Genomic DNA, 24,257 nt, shown 5'->3' on the forward strand with positions numbered 1-24,257 from the left:
ATATTTGATCACAGAAAATCGTTGAAAGGTATTTTTTTCAAGTTATAAAAGAAAGACTAATGCAGTAATGCTAATGAATCAACCAATCCAAGGCCGTGCTTGTAGTTTGTAGGACGACTAATACTGTTCTAAATTGTACAACTAAATGAACTAATCGAATATGCCTAAGCATGCAACTGTGGAGCACGGAGAAACAAAACCTTCAAAAACTTGTTGACGCAATTCCCAGTTCCCACATTAACAACTGAATAGGCTCGTAACCTATAGAGGAGATGGAGACAAAGAGGATAGTCTTAGGTAGATGCTCCTTGAAATCCCTTGACGCCGGTGTGACTATACAACCGAACTCCGATGAACTCTCTGGCTCCGGCATACTTTGGTCTAAGTTTTAAATTGAGAAATCATATGGTAACAAAAGAAATGGGTTACATATTTGCATTTAAAATTTTGTATTGAAAAAAATAATGGTTCAGAAGTCGTTCTCACAAATAGGCCCATGAGAAATGGGTTTAAAAGGCCCAATGCCTCTGACTATTTGATATTATCTCAATCCCACAAAACCCTAGATCACTAACCAAAAGTCTCCAAGAGAAACAAGAGCGGAGGAGGCGCAGCCAGAAAGAGAGAGTAGAGAGCCATGGCAGATAACAAGGCTGTGACCGTCCGTACCAGGAAGTTCATGACAAACCGTCTTCTCTCCAGGAAGCAATTCGTGAGTCCGCTATCTTCTTCTTTCTGTCTACTCTTTGTTTGCTTGATTGGATGCCTCATTTCCGATTCATATATTGAATACTAGATCTCGCACAGTATGGATTGTAGTTACCAGTTGATGCTCGCCAATCTAATTATGTTCGCTGTAATTCACAGGTCATCGATGTTTTGCATCCAGGAAGGCCTAACGTCTCCAAGGTTTGTTCTCTCTCTCCCCCCGCATATGATTTTCGAATATCGCTCATAAGATATGTCAGGTCCCCTGTTTTGTTATTGTGGAAATTATAGGAACTGCTTTTAAGATATTGTGTGTTGTTCAGTTTTAACAGTTGAAAGCCATGCTTTTCTTGGGCTGAACCTTATTATTATTATTATTCCAAATTGAAGCTTGCACCCTTTCAGTTTCCCCGGTCCTTTTTTGTTTTTAAGCCTTCATGTGTACCGACATATTCATACTGTGTTTCTAATCTCTCCTTTTCTTCAAGTTTTAGTAGATATGCATTGTGTGGCTTTACTTGATGTGTTTTGTTAATCATAATGAAGGCGGAGTTGAAGGAGAAACTAGCAAGGATGTACGAAGTGAAGGACACAAATGCCATCTTTGTTTTCAAGTTCCGTACTCATTTTGGAGGGGGTAAATCCACTGGTTTTGGTCTCATTTATGATTCGGTAGAGAATGCCAAGAAATTCGAGCCCAAGTACAGGCTGATCAGGGTAACTCTTCCATCTTGCCTTTTGTTCATTACATGTATGCTGCAATTTGTTTTCTGTCAACATCTACGATCAATTGGTAGTGTGGGTACAACACAATACAATGGCCGAATCAGCTTGTTAGTGTATTTTAATTTTCTATCACCTTTTGTAACGACTTTTGGTAGCTCAATGATAGCATCAACTGTGTATTATTGTTGCTTCTGCGACACATATTTGGGTTATGGATCAAATCACTGATACCAAAGGCATCATTTAGTTATTTTTTTTTTCAAATCTCTGATACCAAAGCATCAATATTTGGTTTGATGTGAAATGCACATGGTTCTTAGGGCTTGCCTGATCTTTCAATCTGAGATATAATCTTCCTCCCCCTCATTATTTGTGGGCTATTCTGCAGAATGGATTGGACACTAAGGTGGCCAAATCTAGGAAGCAAATCAAGGAGAGGAAGAACAGAGCTAAGAAGATCCGTGGAATAAAGAAGGTAAGAAACATTGTTTCTGTTTTTGCTGTTTAGCTGTTTAATTCTGGTTTTGAATATAGCAATTGGTAAAGCCAGGAGTTCAAAGTTCAAGCTTGCCAAGTATGATTGGCTTTACTGTTTTTCAGTAACATGTTATTGTTCTGATGTATATATGCTCTACTTGTTATTTGCAGACCAAGGCTGGTGATGCTGCTAAGAAGAAATAAGCTTCTACACATTTTGCATTTCTCTGCAGCAACTTCCTGTGTTCTCATTTTCTTTTGTTAGCGAACATTATATATTCGGATGTTTTAATTTACTTTTGAGTTGAGAGACTAATAGACAATGAATTCATATCTAAGCTTTGAATTTAATTTGACTTCCCTGTTTTGCTACCACAAATAATAGTGAAGCTCATCTACGTAATAGACAATGAATTCATATCTAAGCTTTGAATTTAATTTGACTTCCCTGTTTTGCTACCACAAATAATAGTGAAGCTCATCTACGTAACTACGTTTGTCATGGAAATTAGGCTCGGAAAAGTTGCTACATTAAAAGCCCGAATGTATGGAAATGGTGGTAATTGTATGGTTTACAAATCAACATTTCCCCTCTTGTATTATCAATGGAGTTTTGTCTCTCATGATAAATGACAAGAGTTATAAAATTTGTTGTTCTTAGCAACAGAATTGGGGCAGAGCTACTTTTAATCTCCACAAATACGAAACCAATTGCACTTAATTCCGTAGTAACTATCACATCCGGCAATCCCATATCCAAGTTTATGAGGATTGTTGATAAAGAATATCCATTATCTGATGCTGTATTGGTCTGAAAAATTGGAACTTTGTGATAACGCCAAAAGGGTACCGGAGTTGTTTGTTGACGGCGTCATTTTCTTGGACAGAAAGGTGTTCAAGGTTGGGCAGGAATTTGATTTTTCTCTATTAAAAAAAATGAACTTGATTGCATAAAACCCCATAAACCCTAAAGATGCAGAAGAAGAGAAGCCTCGTGGTTTAAATCGGACGCTCATTTGTTGCATAAAACATCGAAACACGATTGATTGATTGATTATGCGCATCCCACTTAATATCTAAGCGCTGTCGTTTCAATTCTCCAATGGCGTCAAGAGCGATTTTCAGAAGGAGCAGATTGGTCAAGGACTACGTCACCGCCTCCTCCCGCACAGCCCAGTGCCTCTCCCATTCCCACAACCACAATTCCGATGACCACAATCGCTTCTCGATTTCCCACTACGATTTCCGGCGATTTAATTTCCACTCCCAGCCCCCAATATGGATTGCTCACTCCGTTCGTTCCGTCACCACCGCCACCGCCCCGTCGGAGGATGACGAAAACCGTGCCCGAGTCGGCGAGAAGAGAAAGACAGCCTCTCCCGAGGACTGCGATCAGGCTGTGCAGGGCCTCAGCACCACCGCCAAGGCCGCCAAGGCCAAGAAGCTTCAGGAGTCTCACAAGGCTTCCAAATTGTTGAAGAAAGTCTGGGCCACATTTTTGGGGATCGGTCCCGCTCTCAGGGCTGTGGCTTCCATGAGCAGGTTCTGCTTTGTCTAATCCGTGTTTTCATTGTTAATAGCTTAGATTAAGGCATTAATGAAACTAGATGGTTGATTTCAATTGTTTGGTGCAGGGAGGACTGGGCCAATAAGATGACTCACTGGAAGAAGGAGATTGTGTCGACATTGCAGCATTACTGGTTGGGTTTTAAGCTACTGGGAGCTGATGTCAGGATATGCTCCAGACTGCTGCTCAAGCTCGCCGGTGGCAAGACTCTGTCGAGGAGGGAGAGGCAACAGCTCACCCGTACAACGGCTGATATTTTCAGGCTGGTTCCATTTGCGGTGTTTATTATTGTCCCCTTCATGGAATTCTTGCTGCCTGTCTTCCTCAAGTTGTTTCCCAACATGTTGCCTTCGACCTTTCAAGACAAATTGAAAGAAGAGGTACCAAATCTGAACTTGTTGTTACGGTTGTCGACTTTTGCTTTCATGTATGTGCATTCTATTGTCTCTTGTTTTGGATATTCCAGTATGAAAGCCTTATCCAGATATACATAGCCTTAAGCAGTCTCACGTAGGCTGTTACTCTCTTGAATTTCCTGTATCTTGAGAACTTGTTCTTCTGAAAGCTGGACCTAACTAACCGGTGATGAAATTCAGCATACTTAGCTTACCATGATACATTTTGCTCAACTGTTGTGTTAGTGTGTTTATGTTTTCCCTTTACTTAGTAGTAACTGAATGTTCAATTTGTAGGAAGCAATGAAAAGGAAGCTAAAGGCCAGAATAGAATATGCTAAGTTTCTTCAAGACACAGCCAAAGAAATGGCAAAGGAAGTTCAAAACTCAAGGAGTGGAGAAATTAAACAAACAGCAGAAGATCTTGATGAGTTTCTAAACAGGGTGAGTAAATCTGTTTCAATAATTCACTTTCCAACTTCTTTTTCGTATATATTCTGCTTATTTACCTGCCTATATGCAAATGCAGCTGAGGACGGGTGCAGGGGTCTCTAATGATGAGATTTTGAGGTTTGCCAAGTTGTTTAATGATGAACTTACCCTTGATAACATCAGCAGGTTTTTTTAAGACTCTTTACTTTATTATTTTCGGGACTTGTAATGGGATTCTAGTTCTGCTGTTAACTGTTTCTGTTGTATTTCAGGCCCCGACTAGTCAATATGTGCAAGTATATGGGAATAAGCCCTTACGGAACAGATGCATATTTGAGATATATGCTCCGGAAAAGACTCAGTCGGTAAGATATATATACTTCTAATTAGGCCTGTAAAATGAGCATGGCCGGCCCGGCCCTAAGATATGAAGACCCACATACTACATGACCCATGTCTTTTTCAGAACTAGGTATAAAATGGGCAGGGCATGGCTGGCCCTATCAATTTATGTGACGCTTGAGCCCGCCTTTTGGGTGGATAAAGTTTGGGCTTAAGAAGACCGTCAATGGTCCGGCCTACATTTGGCCTGTGATTTTTAAATTGTAAAAAAATTTAACTTTCATTTAAAAAAATTTGATTGAGATAAGAGTTAAACTCATGAACCATTTCTTATAAGAATAACACATTTTCCAATTGAACCAACATAATTTGCTGGTTATATCAATCAATCACTCATAAATTAATAATAAAATTTGACATCGAGAATGAGTCGGGCTACGGGCTGGCCCAATAATATACCATATGGGCAAGGATTTGGGTCGCCCTAGGTCTTGAAAAGTGTTGTCAATATCCTACCCATTCCAAAACAGGCCAAGTAAAGCCCGTCCATTAGTTTGGCCAAGCCGGCCCGCGGCCTAATTTTTTGGGTTAAGTTTAGGTCTGCCCTTGGGCTTATTTACATGCCTACTTCTAATTTTATATACACTAGAAAGTATATATCTATTTGTTTTGCATTTGAAACAAGAATTTAGAAGTACGATGAATCTGAAGTCATATATCGTATCTTCTAAAAAAAAAGGTTATATTTAGTAGGTTCTTAGTGCTTGCCCGATGCTAAATAATTAAAAACTAGATAGTAGTGGATGGGCCCAACTTATCTGCTCTCTCATACCAGTCATTTCGTCGTAGTTTTTCCTATGTACAAGATTATACTTTGTGCGAGAGAAAATGCTAATAAGAGAACTACGAAGATAAGGGATTTTTTCTTCTTCTGTGTTAGCGGAAAGAGAAAGTAAAACAAAAAACTCATGCTATGAGTCCACACCATCTTTTCTGTTAAAAACGATCAGCAATAAGATTATTTTTTATCATTGATTGGAATGTTCATCAGTATATTATTTTCATTTTTTTTAATATCAGGATTAAAGCTGATGATAAGTTAATTCAATCGGAGGGTGTTGAGTCACTTTCAGAAGCTGAGCTTCGTGAGGAATGCAGGGAGCGGGGTATGCTTGGATTGCGTTCTGTGGAAGAAATGCGTCAACAGGTATACTATACTTGGATAGTTGGCGAATCTGAGTTTGAAATTATTTTGCAGCTCCATTAGTAGTTGTGATCATAAAGGTTTCTGTCTGCTCATGAAGTCATTAATGTCTCTATGTAGCTTCGTGATTGGTTGGATTTGTCTCTTAATCACTCCATGCCATCCTCACTTTTGATCCTCTCCAGGTATACTTTCCGTAAAATAAGTAGCCCACCTCACCTTTTCTTTTTCTGGATATAATTGTGAGAGGAGAGCTGTCTTACTCAGTCTTCTTTGATGTGCTCTATGCAGGGCCTTCTATGTGTCTGGGAAATTGAAGCCAGAGGAAGCTGTTCGTGCTACGCTCACTTCTATGCCAGATGAAGTGGTGGATACAATTAATGTTACATCATTGCCATCTGAGGATTCTGTTTCTGAAAGGAGGAGGAAATTGGAGTTCTTAGAGATGCAGGAAGAAATGATCAAGGTTAGAATCTTTTCTTGCCATGCCCTTATAAAAAGTTGGAGTTCTGTGAATTTGCTCAGTTCCATCTTTTTTTTTGTGGTGGGGGGGGGGGGGGGGGGGGGGGGGGTGGATTGCAATTGTCTCTATTTGAGGCAGTCTCTGAAGTCTGAACCCGTTCACTGTTCACTCGTGTCTCTAGATTTTACAACGATTAATTCTGCTGGATAATTTTATTAATTGTAACCTCTAATGCTGCAGGAGGAGGAAGAGCGGGAGGAAGAAGAGCAACGCAGAATTAGGGAATCTAAAGCTAGTCAGGAAGATGTGGCATTGAAAGAGATGACTATTCCAACAACAAGAGAAGCACAAGAACAAGCCAGAGAAAGGACACTGGAAAAACAAGAGCAGCTCTGTGAACTAAGTCGTGCTTTGGCTGTTTTAGCTTCTGCTTCTGTAATGACTGAACGTGTTATCCCTCAAAGATTTTAGTTATTGCTTCATGCATTTTCATGTATATTTTAATTTTTTAACCATATTTCTTCTATATATTTCAGTCAGTGAGTACAGAGCGTGAAGAATTCCTGAGGCTCGTAAGCAAGGAGGTAATGTAAAACTTTGGATTTCTCTCCATATCTCTTAGAAAATCTTAAAGACATTTTTTTTTTAAATCTTTGATACCTTCCCTTGTTCTGCATGCCTCGTTTCCTGCCAAAATTTAGCAGGCGTGTCTGAAGGTGTTTTTTTACTACTGTTGAGTCATTTCAGTATTTCTCCTGTACTATTTGTATTGGTTTTCTTGTTTGTGGGTGTAGATTACCAACTTTAAGTGTCATTTAATTACAAGATTGCTTTATAAACATTATAATCATGAAGCTCTTTCATATAATTTTCTAGTCAGAATGTTTTCACTTTTGAATGTATGCTTATGTTTCAATCCAATCCGCAATGTCTTTTGAATATTCTTCTGAAAATTGATTACTCTGATGTTTCCAGATTGAACTTTACAATAGCATTGTGGAGAAGGATGGTACATATGGTGAAAAGGATGCCTTCAAGGCATATAGAGCTGCTCGAGATGAAATTGATACTGCTGGTGTTGAAGATGAAGCTGATCATGTTTCATCAGCACTCATAGATAAGGTTGCATATTTAACTCAGAAGAATCTGTTTGACGGTGTTACTCTTTGTTCACTTTATAAATTATCCTTCTGCTGGATTTCAGGTTGATTCAATGCTTCAAAATCTGGAAAAGGAAATAGATGATGTGGATGCACAAATTGGTGATCGATACCAACTGCTCGACAGGTGATTTGTTATTTTACTTAATACTTTTGCCATTTCTTTGTTTTTTTTCTTCATAATTTGCTCTTTGAAAGGCTCACATCTTGCCATCATCATGGAATCCCCTATTTCCCTTGTTTACATTAGCCAATACTGAATTCATGCCACATTTATGATATTTGGTATGCATATGATAAGAGCCAGACATGGGACAACATGATACATCCAAAAGTTATGGTAGTTACTGAATCTAAGCACTGCTCTTCTGCTGTATTGTTATCAAGTTAGAACTCATATGACCCAGAGCTTGACAATCTTCTTTAGCTATCTGTTTGGTTTATAACTGTAGATGTTTAAACACTGACAGCCTTTGCCATATTTTCATGTTACTTGATATTCCAACTTAAAATTGCCTGAACTTGTTTTAGTTTACAATGATCATTTGATCCAGTATGGTATCGGCAATTTTTTCTTATAGCAAAGTTTATCAGCATTGAATTATGCGTGCAGGGATTTTGATGGGAAAGTAACTGCTGAGGAGGTCGCAGCTGCTGCAAACTATCTGAAGAATACTTTAGGCAAGGAGGGTGTCCAAGAACTTATAGGCAATCTCTCGAAAGACAGAGGTCAGTCCATTTGGTTTTTGATGTGGCATATTTCTAGAAAGAAATGGTCATTAATTTGTAATATAATGAAGGAACTTAAGGTGATATGAAGCAATATTGTTATTGAAATTTATTTGCCTGGGTCGCCCAGTTTGTTCATCTGCAAAGTCAGAAAGATGATGAGGATTTGATTAAGCTGTTGTACTAGTCACCTTTTGGTCTACATTAGTCTTTCAATTCTTTAGTCACTTATCGAGACCGAGTATGGTTGTTGTTACACTTGCTTACAGTTTCATGTTTAATCTTCTGTGTCGCAGATGGTAAAATTCTTGTGGAAGACATTGTCAAGTTGGGAAGTCGGACTGAAGATGCAAATAATGCTGATGAAGCTGAGCGAATATAGATGGTAGCATGGTCACTTTTTATGACTTGTTTCTGTCATGGCAGCAGCGAATATGGTTGCTATATACACAAGTGTTTTTGACTTTTCTAAAAATATCCAAAAAAAAAACAGAGACAATGCTAGTTAGTTAGAGCTATAATATCAGAATCAGTGCAGATGTATAAAAGTACAAATGCTTATTGCGGTCTCTCTTTGTTCGGCTTGCTGGAAGCTGTGATACTATTCTACATGGCTGTAGAAATATATGCTCTATAACAGATCTTTGCACATGAAAATGGTGATAGTTATGGTGGGTGAATCTCGAGTTAAAACCGAAGATGATTGATATGTTGGCTCTTGGTCAATACCCGTGTCTCTAAGCTTTGCGTCACTTCTGATTGTTTTTTTGTGCTCATCTCATGGAATGGCATTGGGTGTGATGGTTGGTTATGTTCGGGAATTGGACATCTGTAGATGTGAGCATCATGATCACAGGCCAAATAATTTTTGGAGAAGATGCTTGTTACGTGGTATGATGTAGGGGTGGACTCGGTTCTATCGGTTCGGTTTAAGAGCACTAACCGAAAACCGAAACCGAGGCCTCGGTTTTGTATTTCTTAAAACCGAAACCGGAAAAAATATCTATTAATCACGGTTTCGGTTAACCTACAATTCGGTTCGGTTCGGTTCGGTTTCGGTTATATAACCTACCATTTGTAATAACTTTTCACTTTTACTTAAAACAAAAGTTAAAATCAAAATAAAGTAGTAAGCTACAAGTTCAGTACTTCAAATTAGTAAATAAGTAAACTAGATTGCGATAAGTTAGAAACAACAAATAAAATCAACAAAGTTACGATAGAGTATTAACCAAAACGTAATATTTCATGAGTTAAAGACTGTGAACAATTAAGTTAGACATTTTGTGGTCGTAATCATATAAAATCATGTATATCGTAGGTAACTCTTAATCAATAAAAACATAATGTACACCTATTACTATATTAAATATTAATAATTAAATACATATATGTCGATTCGGTTCGGTTCGGTTTGATCGGTTTTTTACATGAACGAAACCGCAAACCGAAACCGAACTATTCAGTTTGATGTTAAAACCGAAACCGATAGATCGGTTTTGTTCGGTTTCGGTTTCTCGGTGTCGGTTCGGTTCGGTTTTAGTCGGTTTTAGTCGGTTTTCGGTTTTTCGGTGTCTAAAAGTCCACCTCTAGTATGATGTTTGCTATGTTGAAGCTAAAAAAAATCTGTTTTTTGTTGCGCGTGGAAGGCGAGGCAATTTTGTAGTGTAAATCCCTGATACAATAATGTGGCAGATCCTTCCATTTCATTTGGAGAGAGAAAGGTTTGTATGCACCTGCCAAATGAGTGACACGGAACACGTACCTGCACCCACGACATGGAAAACACGGCCCAAACAAGGTTTCTAGAAATTGCATCACTGCCTCCGTCTGTGATTAAACAAAAACAAGAGACATGAACGGGAAGGACGTAACTCGCTCACACCCATTATATATAATTAAGTGAATTGAAGGGTAGGTAGGTAGAGAGCAATTGTGCTCTTCTATGACTTCGCCGAAAGAAAAGAAAAATTGTATATAATGAAGCACATGGGTATGTTTGACTAATTGAAAATTAATTTCCTCAGAAAATGCTACTTGTTTGAATATGAGAAGCTTTTCTCTTTCTACTCCAGCCGAGCACTGTAGGTTACAGGCCTCAACGGCTCAACTTCAGTTCAATACTACTGGCCTCAACGTACAATTTGGACTTCCACGTATCCTATATTTGAAAGACAATGGAGTTTCAGGTTCATGGTTCGACCTCTGTTAGTTTGGTATTGGCTTTAATTTAGATTTACCTTGATATAATCGTATAGATCTTGTTGACACATATGGACTATATCGTGTAGCTCATTCTGTTATTGTAACATCCGATAGCTAGGCCTTCATCGTCAAATTAAGAACGTTATTACATTGCCAAACTAGTTGAGATTAATTAAAAAGGACGATAACACGTGCATGCAATACGTTGTAATTGAGATATAACTTCAATCAAGGCAATAATCGAAGCTGTGCCGCAAACTCCACAATGTTGCTGTCGGAACTTCCTCCTTCATCCACAGCCTTCTTGGCCAACTCCTTCCAGATTACTGAAGCCTTTCTAATCTCCATCCCTACCTCCTTGTCCATAACCTGCTTGACACGCATTACTAGTTCTTCTTTTGTTATAAACCCTTTCTCACTCACCTTCACTCTCACTCCTACTTTCCACACATCTGCCACAAACTTAGCATTCGTTGTTTGATCAGCAAATTGCGGCAGTACCACCATCGGCACTCCCAAGCTCAATGCCTCAAGTGTGGAATTCCATCCACAATGAGTAACAAAGCAACCCACGGCCTTGTGAGCCAAGACTTGCAGCTGAGAGCACCAACTCACAACAAGACCCTTCTCCGATATCTCCTCGAAGAAATTGATCGGAAGCTTTTGCTTTTCTGACTCTTTGATTACCCACAAGAAGTTATGGTTGCTATTGTTTAAACCCCATGCTAGTTCCTCCATTTGCTCCTTCGTTAGGTTGGCCAAGCTTCCAAACGATACATAAACCACTGAGCCAGTTTCCTTGGAGTCTAGCCACTTGGTGCAAGTCTCCACATGATCAGGCTTGAACAGGCTCAGACTGTAGTCTTTGGCATCCTCCAATCGTTTGTCCAGAAACGACGATGGAATTGTTGGTCCTATTGTTTTAACCGGCCAGTCCTGACTTCCCATCCATTTAAGTACCTGACACAAATAACATACACATGAATTTTATAAACAAGACGAAGGGCATGGGAAAGTAAACTGATTAATTCGAGGTGTCACTCTAAATAATCTAATATATTGAAATTGAAATTGAAATTTTATGATACTATGATTACTATCAAGCTGTATCACATCATTCACATGAACTGATCGAGTCTTCATAGCTCATACCAGATACTTTTCTATAATGAATTACCCCCAAACTTAATGTAACATTAATCGATCTTCGGGCGTTGGATTTCCCTGTTCTTGAGGATCGATGAGGTGACTACGAATTCTAGTAAATATAGACGAATGAAATGCATAGGCAGAACGTACTTTAATTATGTATATAATTTATAGTTTTATACAACTAATTAAATAATGGACAACCGTCTTCAAAACATTAACATATATATATTCTCGAGATTGTTATGCATGAATCTGTTGTATAAGCCCCTTCAAGAAATTTGTTGTCTAACCTATATATGTGCACTGTATCCCAGTTTTTTTTCCCATTTATAAAATCTCAAAATTATTACGATTATATAGAGACATGCATGGTGAAAATATAACTATGGATTGAAATTACAAAGAATTTGACCATGTCGAGCTTACCTGTTCCTCCAACTTCCCGTAAGTGTTGGTGAAGATCCATTTCACTTCGGTGATATTGGAAAATTGATTCAGGGTAGTGTTTAGAAAGCTTGAGTAGGCGTCAACGTCAGATAGGAACGACGGTAGATCATTGAACCCTAGCGGTCCAGGCATGGAAGGCATTAGCATTGTGGGATGAGATGTTCTAGCTGCATCACCTTTTGAAGGAATCTTCAATATACCTTCATAAAAATGATGAAAGATAGCAGTAACCGCAGCTGCACACGTAAAAAATGGAGCTCCATCTATGCCATGTTGCCGCGCCACATCTAACACCCATGGCATGGCTGAGTGGTAAATCACGCACTTGAGTGGGTAGTCATCCTCGTCTTCATCACTACTGTCATTGTCTGAGGTATGATCTCTCCTGTTGTTGATGTCGGCGATGAGATTGGATAAGTTCTGCGTAGCTACCCTATTGAAAACTTCGTCTTTGTTTTCCGACTTTTGAAGGTGTTCGGAGCCATCAGAAATGATTTTCACCCTGAAATTGGTCTTGTTTTTGGGTTGAGCTGCTAGAAACTGCTTCACGGACATGGTGGCTGCAGAAATGGTTGTGATCACGACGGTGACCCTGATACCCTTTGAGGCTAGGCGTTTGGAGAATTCAACCATCGGGCAAATGTGGCCCTGAAATGGATAAGGGAACACTAGCACATGAGCACTTGTACTACTTCTGCTTTGAGGGGTTTGGGGAGGAGCAGTAGTACCCATTTGCAGCGATTCCCTCTCCATTTTCATCCTGAACTTGCAGTAGCTATTGTACGCTCTCAATTCGCTTAATTATTTGCTCGAGTTTGAGGAGGAATCGTCACTCGATCTGTTACATTATATATAGAAGATGTGAAGCTAACATGGAAGTAAATGAGTGTCCACTTGCGATAAAATGAGCAGAAAGATAGCTGGGCTAGGGCATGCAAGTATGGTGCTTAATTAAGTGGTCGTTGATTGGTAGTTTGTTTCGGTCAACATGTTTGATTAGCAGTTGGATTTGCATCCCGATCTACGGTAACTAAAACAGAGATAAATAATAAATAGTACAACTGTACAACGATGGATGATTCGAATGAGTTAGGACGACCTCCTTCACACTAGATTAGACTATATACAGTTAATACCTCGAAAATAATTTAGATCAAATAGCTTATATCGGAGGATGATCAAAACCCACACAAATTTAATTAAACAGTGATCATCCCATTTGGTGTCAAGTGTCAATTGGTATGATTGCCAATGGATCTGCCATGTTTCTTTCAAAATGCACCGAATCTGTGGCTTAGAATTACCCTATATTTGTTGTAGATATGATAGATCCATCCTCACACGCACAAGATTTATACCCAAGCTAGCGCTAGCCACTCTTTAATACTAATTGTTGTTCTATCAGGAAAGAGATCGAATAACAAGATATTTCAATTATTTGTTTATTTATTTATTTTTGAATAGGATATCTCAATTAATTTGTTGCATTAAGTTTCCGGCCTTTTAGAAATGTCTGGTGGGGGAGTGTTGTTTAATTATTCTCACGAGTCGCATCTATCTACAGTACAAATATATATCCTATGACGTAATCTTAACATTGTACGTTTAGACTTGAGAGGAATGCAAATCAATTTATCGATCAACCGTACACAATTCCGATAATCGGCAACCGGCCTGCCACCTGCCGTCCACGCTCTTGCAATTAATTTCTTTCAGGTTTCAGTATGTGGTAATAGATATTTGCATACAATCTCATGAGTATACTAATCATAAGGAGGATGCATGCCCGGCCAGCCGAGCCATATGTAACATGCATTAATAAGTTGTGGCTTTGAACCGAATGCAAAACAGTACGTATATATGCTAGTGGAAGCAGTTTAGAATGCAACTACATGTCTACATCTTCTCGATCGGCTTCTAGAATATATATTATCAAGTTGGGCTATCTTCTTTCATTGTTCTAGTTGTATACTTTTGTTTGTTTCCGTTGACATAATAATTCCATTATATTCTATATTTTACAGGAAAAGTGCCCAACTTTCATATAGCGAATATATATATATATATATATAGTTCATTTTTAGAACGGAGTCTCACTTTAAAATTAAAGTGCGGAGATCCTTATTTGACTAGTTTTTCGGTCACTTTTTCACATCTTCACCATTCAATAGTTATATATGTATGTGTATATCATCTATACAAAATTGTACCCAATTTAGTGATTGTTAAGGTATCGAAACACTATTAAATCTATGAACCAACCGAATTTGTCCAACTATAACCGTTCTTATAAATCATAATTGTGAAAACTCAAATGGTCACCAAATTGGGTGAAAACTCAAATGATCTACACATACATATCTAACTACTAAATAGTGAAGATGTGAAAAAATGACCGAAAAACTAATTAAATAAGGACATTCGCACTTTAATTTCAAATCGGGGCTCCGTTTTATAAGGGAATTATATATATATATAATTAAGAACATATTAAATTAATTTGGTAACAAACAATTTGAGGTCCTTGCAACTAATTAATTAAAGTTTGTTTATTGTCTGATTGCGCCAGCTACATGCCTACATATATGTGTACTAGGACTACTAGGTTAAGATGGAGGAAATTAACAAGGGTATCATGCATTTTGCCTGTTCAAGCTCGACCAGGCCATATGTGTATGCTAATTGCTTTATAAGCTAATTGATAAAGTGATTTGATGTTCACATCTAAAACCAATTGATAATGGAGCGATTCAAATTCTTATAAACTCACAAGCTATGTCCAATTTTCCCATGTGAGATGTATATTCTCAACACGCCCCTGCACGTGTGGCGAATTTTCAAACCATACACGTAGACAATATATTGGGTGACGTGGAGTCTGTGTGGCTATTTGAGCTTCACATGTGAATGTAAGCAACCCACTCTACGGAAGCAAATTTGTCAACCACTTTTTTTTATCACCCTCATGTCCACCCACCTATATGAAAGTCATGTGTCATATATTAACTATGATATAACCATAGTTATCTATATAAATTAATAACACATGGTAAAAATAAATCAATAATTAATTTAAGAAATTTAAGAGTTAACTATGATATAACTATAATATGTAAAAAAGACATGTGGTTTTTATCTAGGTGGGTGGGCATGAGGGTGGTCAAAAAAGGTGGTTGGAAAATTTGATTCTCTCACTCTTATACCATGATAAAGTGATATGAGTTTCACATCTAAGACCAATTAGTAATGAATTGAGTGACTCAAACTCTTATAAACTCACATGTTATACCCAATTTTTCCATGCGGGATGTATATTCTCAACACTAATCACTAATTTCAACTGCCTGAACAAGATTACTGATTTTTGTGCACCACCAAAAACCATGGAGCCGTTAATTAGTTAATAAAAATTACATGTTACGTACGATGCTTGTTTAAGTTTATTTATACTTCGATCATCTTGCTGAAAATTGAAAAATTACTAGAAGGATGTATCCTAATTAGAAAGCTTCGAATTCTTGTTAATTTAGTCTCTCTAGCTGATATGTTTACTTCATACGCAGAAACTAATCAATTTTTGAGAACATATACAAGAAAGTCCAGATGACCGCGAAAGGGATACATTGATCTAAGTAAGAGAAACGTGTTTCTTTTTTCCAAATGTCTAGCTGAAGAGTTATCGACTAAAACGAATCTTACGTTCATTTCTGATCGATAATATTATTTGAGGGTATGACCACTACAAAAAAATTCAGTATTAAGCACATTTATATGTGGCTTAAGTGTGGGTGTTGGTGGTGTGGCCAACCCCCAAAATCTCATAAATTCCATGTAAATGTGGCTTATTAACCATATTATAATTAACAAACCACATTTACATGAAATTTGTGAGATTTTGGGGGTTGGCCACACCATCAATACCGACACTTGAGCCACATATAAATGTGCTTAAATACTCATGTTTTTTGTTGTGGACTATGACTGAGAGTGATCGACATGTCTATACAGAAAATAAGGACAGATCGGAGGAGAGATTATTGTCGTCGACTAAAATCTAGCTTAATTTGTGCATGTGTATGTTGTGACCCTCTCAATCATTATGATATAGATTGGTGACAGAACAACTTTGATGCATGCTTCATGTGTGAATAAAATTGGAGCTCTCTACCAATATATTATGAGAAATTCTGATGTGGGACAAGCGCACAGGTGGCCGTGTGTCTGTCTAATATAAAACAACATGAGGTATTTTGGAATGAGGGCAAAATAAGGGGAAATTCTATGATGCAGCGCTGCATGCGTGCAGCGCATCTAATCCACCGTTCATACATCATACGGACTCCACGTGTATTTTAAGACATTCCCTATCTACCGTTGGATTCAGTATGTATGGTATGCAGTGTTGCACCATAACGAATCCCAAAATAAGAACTGAATAATAAAATAGTGGATTTTGATTGGGTTGCCCATAGCCACGGGAAGTCCTCATCTAAGAATTTTTCATATATTATATGCCTCGGGTACGTACGAACGTCTATTATTGAACTCCATCGGAATAGTACTGGGAGTTTTGTATTTAATGAAGGCAAGAAGCTAGAAATATATAAGTCAATGATAGGGATGATCAAAGAAGATGTAATTAAGTATCTAGTGTAGAACCAAATGTTTCTCGTGGCTGTTTTATAATTTGGATATTCACTTTTCAACTGTGTTTTACATCTATAGCTACCTTGTCGATCACAATAGGAGTGGGATCCTCTCCAAATGCCCTTCTCCTAATATTGCCTAACAAAAAAATCTCAGCCGTCCAGTTTTATTGAATGACCAGATTTAGGAGAGGATTCTAGTCCATCACAATAGTTGCTCACTTTATAGTTTATACATATAAATAAGGGGCCTGAAACCCGGCCTTCCAATCTGTTGTATCAGTTCTATCTAAATTCCCCATTCAATCCGCAGATGAGTGGGGCGGACTGCGGATTAATTATTTGTTTGGGCCTTGCTCTTTCTCTTGTCTATTCTAGTGTCAAGGGTTTTGATATTGAGAAGAAGACTAAAATCTTGATTTACATCAGAATAGTTTACGCCATATACAGTGGCAATTTAGATCCACGATTAAAGGGCTAGCCAAGGTAAAACAGATTGCTTATACAATGAGGAAAGATTATAGCTGTATCTAGACGACTAGACACCTAATTACATGGAAGTCTTTACTGGTTGTGATTTCTTTCCTCAATTTAGTGCATAAATATACGGTATTCCTTCAGTAGTTATTATTTTACTGATATGATCATTTTCCCTCAAATCATTTGTATTAAGAATTCCATGCAACTGGATTCATCACGAAGTTTTACGTACATACATACATATACTATATTTTTCACTTTTGGCATTGAGAGTGAACTGAGAGTGATACGTGTTTATGTATGAAGAGGAGCTGATCAATATCTCGTAATTATTAATATATAACAGATGGAATAATCAAATTTGCTTAACTTCTGCTACAAATTCTTCAATGTTCTTATAATTATCTGAACTTCCCCCTTCATTGACTGCCTCTTTAGCTAGTTCTTTCCACCTTAATGAAGCTTTTCTCATCTTCATCCCTTTCTCTTCTTCCATAACTTGTGTGATACACTTTGTTACTTCTTCTTTTGTAGTAATACCCTTCTCATTCTTCTTCACTTTGACTCCTACTTTCCACACATCCGCAACAAATTTAGCATTGGTTGCTTGATCAGCCCAATGCGGCATTGTCACCATCGGTACTCCGAAGCCCAATGCTTCGAGAACGGAATTCCATCCGCAATGTGTAACAAAGCATCGCACAGCTCTGTGAGCCAAAACTTGCAGCTGAGGGCACCAGCTCACAACCAAACCCTTCTCTGATGTCTCCTCCATGAAATTACCAGGATGTTTTCCAATTTCTGATTCTCTAACAGCCCACATGAAGTTGCGTTCATATCTCTTAGTCCACATGCTACCTCCTCTATCTGCTCCTTATCTAGATTGGCCAAGCTTCCAAATGATACATAAACGACGGAGCTTGTTTCTCTAGAATCTAGCCATTCCATACATAGTTCCACATTAGGTTTGAACATACTAAGACTATATTCGTTGTCATCCTTTAACTGTTTGTCCATAAACATTGATGGGACCGTTGGTCCTATGGTCCGGACCGGCCACTCTTGAGTTCTCATCCATTCCACTACCTAAAAAAGAAGAACTACAAATTATCAATACTAATTTATCAATAATGTAAACATAAGAGTACTTAGCGCAGAAATAAATTAGAAGATCATGCATGTTAACGACCAGTTGCATCTAATTACATTTGCATTATGAATTAGTGAATTAGATAACCGAGCTAGTTACCTCCTCTTCCAACTCATGAAAAGTGCAAATGAAGATCCATTTTAGTGTTCCTATATATATTGGAGTATTGGTCGAGCGCAAGTTCATGGTAAGCTGGATAGGACTCAACATCACGGATAAATGAAGGTAGATCAGCGAAACCTAATGGTGGCATGGAGTGATAGTGTTGTAGTGGATCGATCATTTTCTGAGGGAATCTTTAGTGCTCCTTTAAGGAAGTGGTGGTAGATGGCTACGACCGAACAAGAGTTTGTGAAGAATGAGCTCCATCTATGCCGTGTTGTCGCGCTATATCCAAAGCCCATGGCATACCGGCCCGAGTGGTACACCAAGATCTTTCGTTCTGGCCAGCTGCTTGTCAAGTTCCGTTTTCGGGAGTGTCTACTGTGGGCATCGCTGGTTATATGAGCTTCATGTACATGTGGAATTACTCAAAGGCCACAAGGTGTGAGAGATATATGGCTGCTCTCAGGCAGGCCGACCCGGTTAAGTTTTGGGAGCTTGTCGCTAGTCAGGGACTTAACGTCGAAGAAGGGAGTTGGTCGCCCTATACACTGGTCGGGGTCTGGAGCCGATCCCCTGATGAACCAAAGGCAGGGCGAAACCAGTGCATTGCCCCGTTGGATAAAACTGGCTCCATGGAGATGGAGCGCCGCATGGACCAAGTGTGGCAGCAAATGACTAGGTCCGTGACATGCTGCTGGCTTCATCATCACCATTATCTTCATGAGGAATACTAGTATCATTCTTCTTCTTGCTCTTCTGGATTCTGGTGATAAGATCGGATAAAGTCTTTTTAGTCACCCTTGTGAAACGTTCGGTGGTTTCGTCAATGGATTCATGTGTGCGAACAAATTTAGAGTTGTCCGAGACTAGTTTGAGATCGAAGCCGAAAGAGCTTAGTTGTTCGGGTGCTTCTTCGAAGAACTGGTGCATGGCAGAGAGGACGATAGTGACTACGGTGACCTTGAGACCCTTGGAGACGAGGCGCTTGGCGAATTGAACCATTGGGTTCATGTGACCCTGCACACGAAAAGGGGAATACCAGGACGTGGCTTTGAGGTTGAGATTGAGCCCTAGCTGCTACACCATTATGTTTACTAGTTTCATTGTCTTCTCCATGTCCATCAAATTAACAAGGCAAGAATGGATCGCAAATTCAGAGTTGAAGAAAATTATGCATCTCTCTAGCTCGAACTGATAGATGTGCTAGTATAGAAATAACACGAAGCGGTTTGGATTGAAACACGTCGACGTACAACTCGTATAATTAATTAACTTACTAATTATAATAGGGTTTGGTCGGATAGCCTCGAGGCAAGACAAATCCGATGATAAATCAAATTTTGTCCGACAAAGCCGACTATAAGCGTGTAGCTACTTAAATTGGCCTTTCTTATCGAACGTTGCTCACAACTGGGCCACTGATAGAACTCACCACGTACTATCGGACGCAATAGTTGGAACAGAGTCACAACTCAAATCAATGTGAAATTCCAGAAATCTAAGATACGTTATTTTCATGGCTGATGATCATTATCATGTATCAAGCTGCTACGTACTGTCAGCTGAAAGTGATCGTTGATCACTACTGCATGTGAAGCTATGAAGATTTTTGACATCATTGCTTATGTTTACAAATTACAAGTGCGGCTAGAGGTGCATATGTAAGCATTTGCCTTAATTATTTGGATTGTTATTTTTGGATTTTGATTCTTTTGCTTCTCGCAGCATTAAAAGTGCGCAAGTCGTTTTCTACTTTTCATATACGTACATCGATCATAGTACAGTATAATTAAAAAATATATATATGTGATTTTTTTGACAAACAAGTCACTTGATTATAAAATTTAAAATTCATTACATATGTTTGGACCTAAAATAATATTTCGGTATTATCTAGACCACATAGGCCCGTAGACCGGATATTTGGAGAAAGTATATCATAAAGCAAGATTTCTTCTAGCCCTGGTATTTGGGGAAAGTATATCGCGACAACCTCTGGCCCTGAGATTGCGGAAAAGAAGATGACAGAGCAAGATTCCCTGTCAAATTAGAGTGGATGTAGGGGACTATCGCCGTGTAGAATCTGAGTTGATTAAGGAAGGTGAATCTTAATCAACTAGGAGGTTCTGATGACTTGATTAGTAAGAAAGAACAAGATGTGTTCTCTATATAAAGGGGTCGAAGGCACAGAATAACACACGCAACGTCAAACAAACTATTGCGCACCCGCATAGTCAAAATCTCACAACGGAGTAAAAGTCCGATTAATTTCGACAACCAAGTCTCCCATCGGAGCGGAGCTACCCAGATGTACGCCTCGCGCTGCATGTAGCAACAAGTCCGTTTAACTTCGGCAATTCGAGTCAGCAATCGAGTCGCTAGCCTAGCTTCTAGCAAACCCAAAGCCTGCACTAGTCAGCAAATTCGAGTCCTGCTATTAACGACACAGTATAAGCTCTGTTTTTCCCCAAGCGGTCAAAAGTAAGATCGGCCATCTACTTGAGGTGGAGTGAAAGGTACCTAGCAACTCCGGTTGTGTATAGGTCATTCGAACTTCAGCGGTTTATCAGCAACTGCGGAGCAATCGTCTGAGAGGAAGACAAAACGTGGAGCGCAAACATTGTCAACCAAAGCAACAGTTGTACCTAACTCAAAGGTACTGGCACGCCAACAACAACAGAGAACGAAGGGGCCGAACCGTCCAGGGTTCAGTGCCGGGTCATGCTGATTGTTCTATGAGGAGGATCCGTTTTTCCAGCTCGAACAACATATTCATTCATTGTTAATCCTGTTATCGTGTAGTAGATAAGAAGTTTTAAATCGAAACTCAAAATCAGCACATAGTATATGTCTATTTTTTTAAGAACTATTATCCAATGATAACATAAAAAACCCTTATTTTACAATTTATTGAAATATAACAATAGACTAACCACCAAATTTAAATTGTTCCTGGCCCTAGGATAAACCAGGGCATAATTTAAACCACAAGCTATGGGCCCAACAATCCCACACCATCAACCCCATCACAAAATCCCCGCCTAAACCAGGATCTAGAACTCGCTCTTGTGCCACCGATCCACACCAAAGCCAGCCCATGCCGCCAATACGATCTGGATAAACCGCCGTCGACTGAGAGCTGAGGAGAAGTCGCCACCGTCGCTCTTTTCTCACGTAGGGGAAAACCCTATAAGAGAAAGAGAAAAGAGTCGACTTTCATTCCTTTCCTCTGGTATGGTGTTCGATCTTGTGATTGACCAAAAAAGAAAAATCTTATCAAAGACGTGATTACAGACCACAATACGTAAGCAATAATTGATATTTGTGAATCATAGCCAGAAATGTTTGATTATACTACATCATGTCATGGTAATGATGGTATACATGACACAATACACTGATCCGATCAACAGTTGAAACAAATCAAACGCTGGTCAACTTGGATACAAATTCATCAATGTTCTTATCCGATGTGCCACCCTCACTCACTGCCTCAATAGCAAGCTCCCTCCACTTCTTAGCATTTCTTTTCATTGCAATCCCCATCTCCCCCATCACCTCCCTAACGCACTGCTCAACCTCTTCTCTTCCAACCAATCCACTGGTCTCATCAACCTTCACTCTAACCCCAACCTTCCAAAGACTCTCGATCAATTTGGAATTGGTAGGCTGGTCGGTCCACTGCGGCATTACAACCATCGGCACTCCCGAGCTCAATGCTTCAATCGTCGAATTCCACCCGCCGTGCGTGAAAAAACACCCTATTGCTTTGTGTGACAACACTTCGAGCTGAGGGCTCCAATTCACTAACAAGCCCTTTTCCGCCGTCTCTTCTTTCAACTTGTCCGGAAGTTTTTCCTCTTCCGAAGCCCTGACTACCCACAAGAAGTGAAAGTTGGTTGCCTTCAACCCTAAGGCAAGTTCCTTCATTTGCTTGTCACTTAGACTGGCCATACTACCAAAGGCTACGTACACGACGGAGCCTGGTGGCTTTGTATTGAGCCAGTCGGTGCAGAATGAGTCTATCTCGAAGAGAGAAAACCCATAGCCTTTGTCGTCTTCGATGCTATTGTCCAAGTATGCAGATGGAATTGTTGGTCCTATTGTCAACATTGGACAAACTTGAGACATCGAATCCACCACCTGCACAGATATGTATCATACTCGTATGATCAGCAAACTAAACCGACTATTTAATTAAGTATCATTTCGTGAAAAACTTAGTAACTCACCTCTTCCTCTAACTTGTAGAAAGTGTTGGCGAAAATGAAATCAGCTTTTTCGATATGAGAGAACTGATTCAACACCAACTCCGAGTAAGCTGGATATGAGCCCGGGACAGAAAAGAAGGACGGCATATCTTGAGGCTCAAGAATATGCAGTCCGAGAGGAAGATTATTGGGAACAGAAGCTGGACTCCAAATTATTCCATGATGATGCTCAAGATAGTAAGTGTAATTAACGGTGCAGCTTTGAGAAAAGAAGGCAGCAGCGACCAGACCATATTGTTTGGCTACATCCAACGCCCAAGGCAAGAAGGGGTCATAAATTATGCATTCAATAGGGTTTGGGGTTGCCTTGTGCCTTGTAATGATCTCGGCTACGGATTGGTAGCCAACATCTTGTAACCGGGATAAGTAGGCGGCGATGCTCTCAGCTAGGGGAAAGCCACCGTCATCATATCCATCGGATATGGTCTCAAGTTGGACGGAGCCTGCTGATTTGGGTAGGTTCAGTGAGTTGGCGATGAAAATGGTGTTGGCTAGGGTCACTTTGAGGCCCTTAGAGGAGGCTAGGCGTTTGGAGAATTGGAGTAGAGGGTTTATGTGGCCTTGAGCGGGATAAGGAATCGCTAAAACGTGAGCTCTGTAGCCGTTTCTTGTCATCGCCTCTCTTTCTCTGGCTCTATGCTCTTGTTGTAGCTACTTTCTATTGATGGAGAATATATATATATACTTGCCAATATTGGACTGAGATAACTGATCGAGCTGCAATGCAATGAGACGTATTCAAATCTGAGACGACTGACTAGCTCACTGGTAGGCCGTCTGTGTGTGTCTATCGACCTGGACTAGGGAAGTGAAAGCTGTCATCTTTTTCCCGAGAAATTCTTGAACGTACACGTGGTGCGACCCTCCACTCACATAGTGACACATATTAATTTATTTCCACCTCAACATTGCTAGAAAAGAGACGTTAAGCTCAGTGATGATCTATGATCTCCTCGAGTTCAAACTGTTAGCTCAATTTTTTTTAATGCAATTGTTAGCTTAATAATTTATTGATTTATAGACATATTGTATTTATTTAATTGTAATAATTGACTTTTGTGTTAAGTGTTCATATTAGATATGCCTCATATAAATGTATGATCTCAACTTGTATGAATCACAATAATCTATTATATCTTATTTGGTATCAGAGCAGATCAAAAAGGATTTGCTATTTTCTTTTTCTTCTTTTTTCAAATAAAACCTCATTGTTAGGATTTTCTTGTCTCAAATCGGTGTTGTGTACATCTGGCGTTTGTGTTTTGTGAGAATGTGTTAAAGGTCTTGGTATTGCTGTGTGAAGTTCGGTAGTGTTCTCCGATCAGGTCGTTCGACATCTGTGTCTCAGGCCGTCGTTGAGGCCCGTAGTCGAAGCCTCCGGATCGTTCGACTCCTTTCTCAAAAGCTTCCAGGCTGTCGAGCAAGCACCGTTGTGCAGACGCCGTCGTCCCCTTAGAAGAAATCAATCCGACATGGCAGCAGCCTTCAACGATCCGATTCCAATATTCCGACCCGATTTCAGTGTTCAACCAGCTTTTAGTGCATTTATACCTCTAGTGCAGATTCACATGTTTTCTCCCTATCAGTGCAAGTGCACA

The 24,257-nt window shown here is 39.3% G+C and overlaps 4 protein-coding genes and 1 pseudogene across 4 annotated transcripts; 2 read left to right on the forward strand and 3 right to left on the reverse strand.

Moving 5' to 3' along the window:
* The first annotated feature begins 549 nt into the window (after positions 1-549).
* On the forward strand, positions 550-2,433 carry LOC126784826 (40S ribosomal protein S24-1). Its single transcript, XM_050510339.1, has 5 exons — positions 550-712; positions 868-909; positions 1,255-1,425; positions 1,823-1,909; positions 2,083-2,433. The coding sequence occupies exons 1-5, from the start codon at positions 638-640 to the stop codon at positions 2,113-2,115; spliced, it is 408 nt and encodes a 135-aa protein (XP_050366296.1). The 5' UTR covers positions 550-637; the 3' UTR covers positions 2,116-2,433.
* A 440-nt stretch (positions 2,434-2,873) lies between these two features.
* LOC126796738 (uncharacterized) lies at positions 2,874-8,784 on the forward strand. The gene is made up of 14 exons (XM_050523479.1): positions 2,874-3,453; positions 3,546-3,858; positions 4,171-4,317; positions 4,403-4,491; positions 4,578-4,670; positions 5,728-5,854; positions 5,972-6,036; positions 6,143-6,317; positions 6,555-6,749; positions 6,851-6,898; positions 7,290-7,436; positions 7,519-7,601; positions 8,088-8,203; positions 8,500-8,784. Exons 1-14 carry the CDS (start codon positions 3,014-3,016, stop codon positions 8,583-8,585), a joined length of 2,124 nt encoding a protein of 707 aa, XP_050379436.1. The 5' UTR covers positions 2,874-3,013; the 3' UTR covers positions 8,586-8,784.
* A 1,737-nt stretch (positions 8,785-10,521) lies between these two features.
* Positions 10,522-12,766, reverse strand: LOC126796747 (UDP-glycosyltransferase 74E1-like). Its single transcript, XM_050523487.1, has 2 exons — positions 11,987-12,766; positions 10,522-11,368 (listed from the first exon to the last, which is right to left on the reverse strand). The coding sequence occupies exons 1-2, from the start codon at positions 12,764-12,766 to the stop codon at positions 10,637-10,639; spliced, it is 1,512 nt and encodes a 503-aa protein (XP_050379444.1). The 3' UTR covers positions 10,522-10,636.
* Positions 12,767-17,488: 4,722 nt separating this feature from the next.
* Positions 17,489-21,487, reverse strand: LOC126792335 (mogroside IE synthase-like; annotated as a pseudogene).
* Positions 21,488-21,693: 206 nt separating this feature from the next.
* Positions 21,694-23,289, reverse strand: LOC126796757 (UDP-glycosyltransferase 74F2-like). The gene is made up of 2 exons (XM_050523493.1): positions 22,621-23,289; positions 21,694-22,531 (listed from the first exon to the last, which is right to left on the reverse strand). The coding sequence occupies exons 1-2, from the start codon at positions 23,272-23,274 to the stop codon at positions 21,812-21,814; spliced, it is 1,374 nt and encodes a 457-aa protein (XP_050379450.1). The 5' UTR covers positions 23,275-23,289; the 3' UTR covers positions 21,694-21,811.
* Positions 23,290-24,257: the final 968 nt, after the last annotated feature.

The sequence above is a fragment of the Argentina anserina genome, chromosome 1 (assembly GCF_933775445.1).
Source record: "Argentina anserina chromosome 1, drPotAnse1.1, whole genome shotgun sequence".
NCBI lineage: Eukaryota > Viridiplantae > Streptophyta > Magnoliopsida > Rosales > Rosaceae > Argentina > Argentina anserina.